Source organism: Dipteris shenzhenensis, chromosome 6, assembly GCF_047967505.1.
Source record: "Dipteris shenzhenensis isolate YYH24624 ecotype China chromosome 6, Dip_SZ_1.0, whole genome shotgun sequence".
NCBI lineage: Eukaryota > Viridiplantae > Streptophyta > Polypodiopsida > Gleicheniales > Dipteridaceae > Dipteris > Dipteris shenzhenensis.
In genome coordinates this window covers 33681858-33684097 of record NC_141601.1, presented here as the reverse complement: position 1 = coordinate 33684097, position 2240 = coordinate 33681858, and the positions used below count along the sequence as shown (strand labels likewise).

Sequence of the window (2240 nt, the reverse complement as noted above, 5' to 3'; positions counted from 1 at the left end):
ATGCCACATCTTCTTTTGCTTGGAAATAGCTGGTAAAATGTCTTGGTGTGGTTGAGGCGTTGAGGCAAATCCATTGGAGGTCACGATTTCAAATATACTTGTCAAGACTTTGGGAGGGGGCTTGTAGCTGCCCAAGACCTTGCCTCTGCGATGATCTAACTTTTAATACAAACGGTTACTAAACCAAATGCGATGATCTAACTTTTAATACAAATGGTTACTAAACCAAATGCGAGAAATTCCTCAAGTCAGCACGTTCACACAATTGCGAGTCGCGAACATGCTGAGGTCTTGAACTGATGAAATATCACACCGTATAGATTCATGCTGCACCTTTACGAGTCTCAACCTGCCCCCGTGCAGATCCCCCGTCAATCAGCCTCAAGGCTTCCATACGTTCACACTTGAGACGAAGGCGAACAAACTCACAGAAGGCTTCCTTACGTTCACACTTGAGAAGGAGTTGAGCAAATCGTCCCGTGCAGATCCCCCGTCAATCAGCCTCAAGGCTTCCATACGTTCACACTTGAGAGGAAGGCGAACAAACTCACAGAAGGCTTCCTTACGTTCACACTTGAGGAGGAGTTGAGCAAATCGTTTCCCGCGGGGTATAAAACGCTGGCATAGCAGTAGCTGTTTCCATATCCGGGTTAGATTTGTATCTATGGCGCAAGGTGCAGCGGCTGCCGCGAGTGTCCTGGCAGTGATTGAAACGGCGAAGGGCGTGCTGCCTGCGGTCCCGCAGATAATCCGCGACTTCAACAAGCTCTTCGGCGAGGTGATGGACAAGACTCGCTGGCTGGAGATCACAGTGGTGAACATGTCCAGCCATCACAAAATGTTCCTGGAAGACTTCTGGTTTGACCAGGGGCGCTTCTGGGAACAGCCTTTTGGGGCCATCCTTCCTGGGTCGTCTGCGACGTTCTTTGTGTGCAACGGGGATATGGACCCCAGGGGTGTGTCGGGCGGGGTGACGTACAAAGTCTGCACACTCGACGACTCTGAGTTCCGCGAGGGCAACAAGGTGCGTTGGATTTGCACATTCTCAAACCCTGGCGTGGGGTCAACCAAGTGCCTCACTCGCTGGAAGGACGCGGGAGTTCAGTCACTCTGGAATGCGATGGACAAGGCTGCAATCGTTCGCGATGAGCGCTGCGGCTGCTACATGAAGGACAACAATCGGCTGGTGTTTATTTGGAAGAACAAGGAAAGCCGATGGGAATGAGCAGCAGCACACCCCTCGCGATCGCAGTGGGCGTCCAACAAGTATAAATAAGTTCTCTGCATCGCAATGGGCGCTGTAGGGTGATAGATCATTTTGTTTATATACTCTGTGTGTGTACTGTGCGTTGCACAGACTATCTAAAAGCGACATAAATAAGGCTTTCTTAAAGATCTTCGTACTTACATATTTTGCATACTAGCTTCTGGACTTACAGAAATTTGTAGCTTCTCATCGAAATGTGCAATCAGGGTGATCCCGTCTCTCTCTCTCTCTTTCTTTCTCTTTATCTCATCCATACAATAGCTAGCCCAACAATAGTGTGAGCCGTGCCCATACAGACTAACCGAGCTGCACATAATAAATATCAAATCTACGTTCTCTTCCCTGTGAAAAACTCTCTCTCTCTCTCCCGCCTCACTCACAATACATAATATCCTAGCTTGCTTCAGGGGAATCCACAAGTACAATGAAATTAGAGCATAGTAGAACATCATGGCTCCTTGTTAGCACTAGTTTGGTAGCATAACAGGACATAAAAGTGTCTTTTGAGGTTTTGGCAAAAAAATCACAACTTCATACATGTGTTTTTTGGTGATTTTCTCTCTTGATCCTAAGGTAAACTCATAGGACGATTCTCTAAAAATATAAGGAGCACAAAAAAATATCGCATGTAGTTACATAATTCTCACAAATGTATGGTAGCACAACATTTCACCAAGACATACTCATATTTGAAACTTAATTGAGTATCCTTGACAATAAAAATGATTTCAATGAGAGAGAAGTTTTTAGAGATTGTTTATAATTATATTAAAGACCTAAGAGTGACAACTTTATTAAAAAATCATTTTGGCAAAATTGATTTATAAATTAACAAGAGTGGTTAGCCTAGCCGATTGCATTGTATGTCGCATTTCATAAAGAAGCATCTTTATATACTACACATAATAGCCACAAAGTGTCATATCTTAATGATAAAAATATTATATCATAAGAGAACATCACCACATCATAA

The 2240-nt window shown here is 44.3% G+C and overlaps 1 protein-coding gene across 1 annotated transcript; it reads left to right on the top strand.

Annotated features, from left to right (window-relative positions):
* The first annotated feature begins 658 nt into the window (after window positions 1-658).
* LOC147901084 (uncharacterized) lies at window positions 659-1395 on the top strand. The gene has a single exon (XM_087376269.1). It carries the CDS (start codon window positions 665-667, stop codon window positions 1223-1225), a length of 561 nt encoding a protein of 186 aa, XP_087232395.1. The 5' UTR covers window positions 659-664; the 3' UTR covers window positions 1226-1395.
* Window positions 1396-2240: the final 845 nt, after the last annotated feature.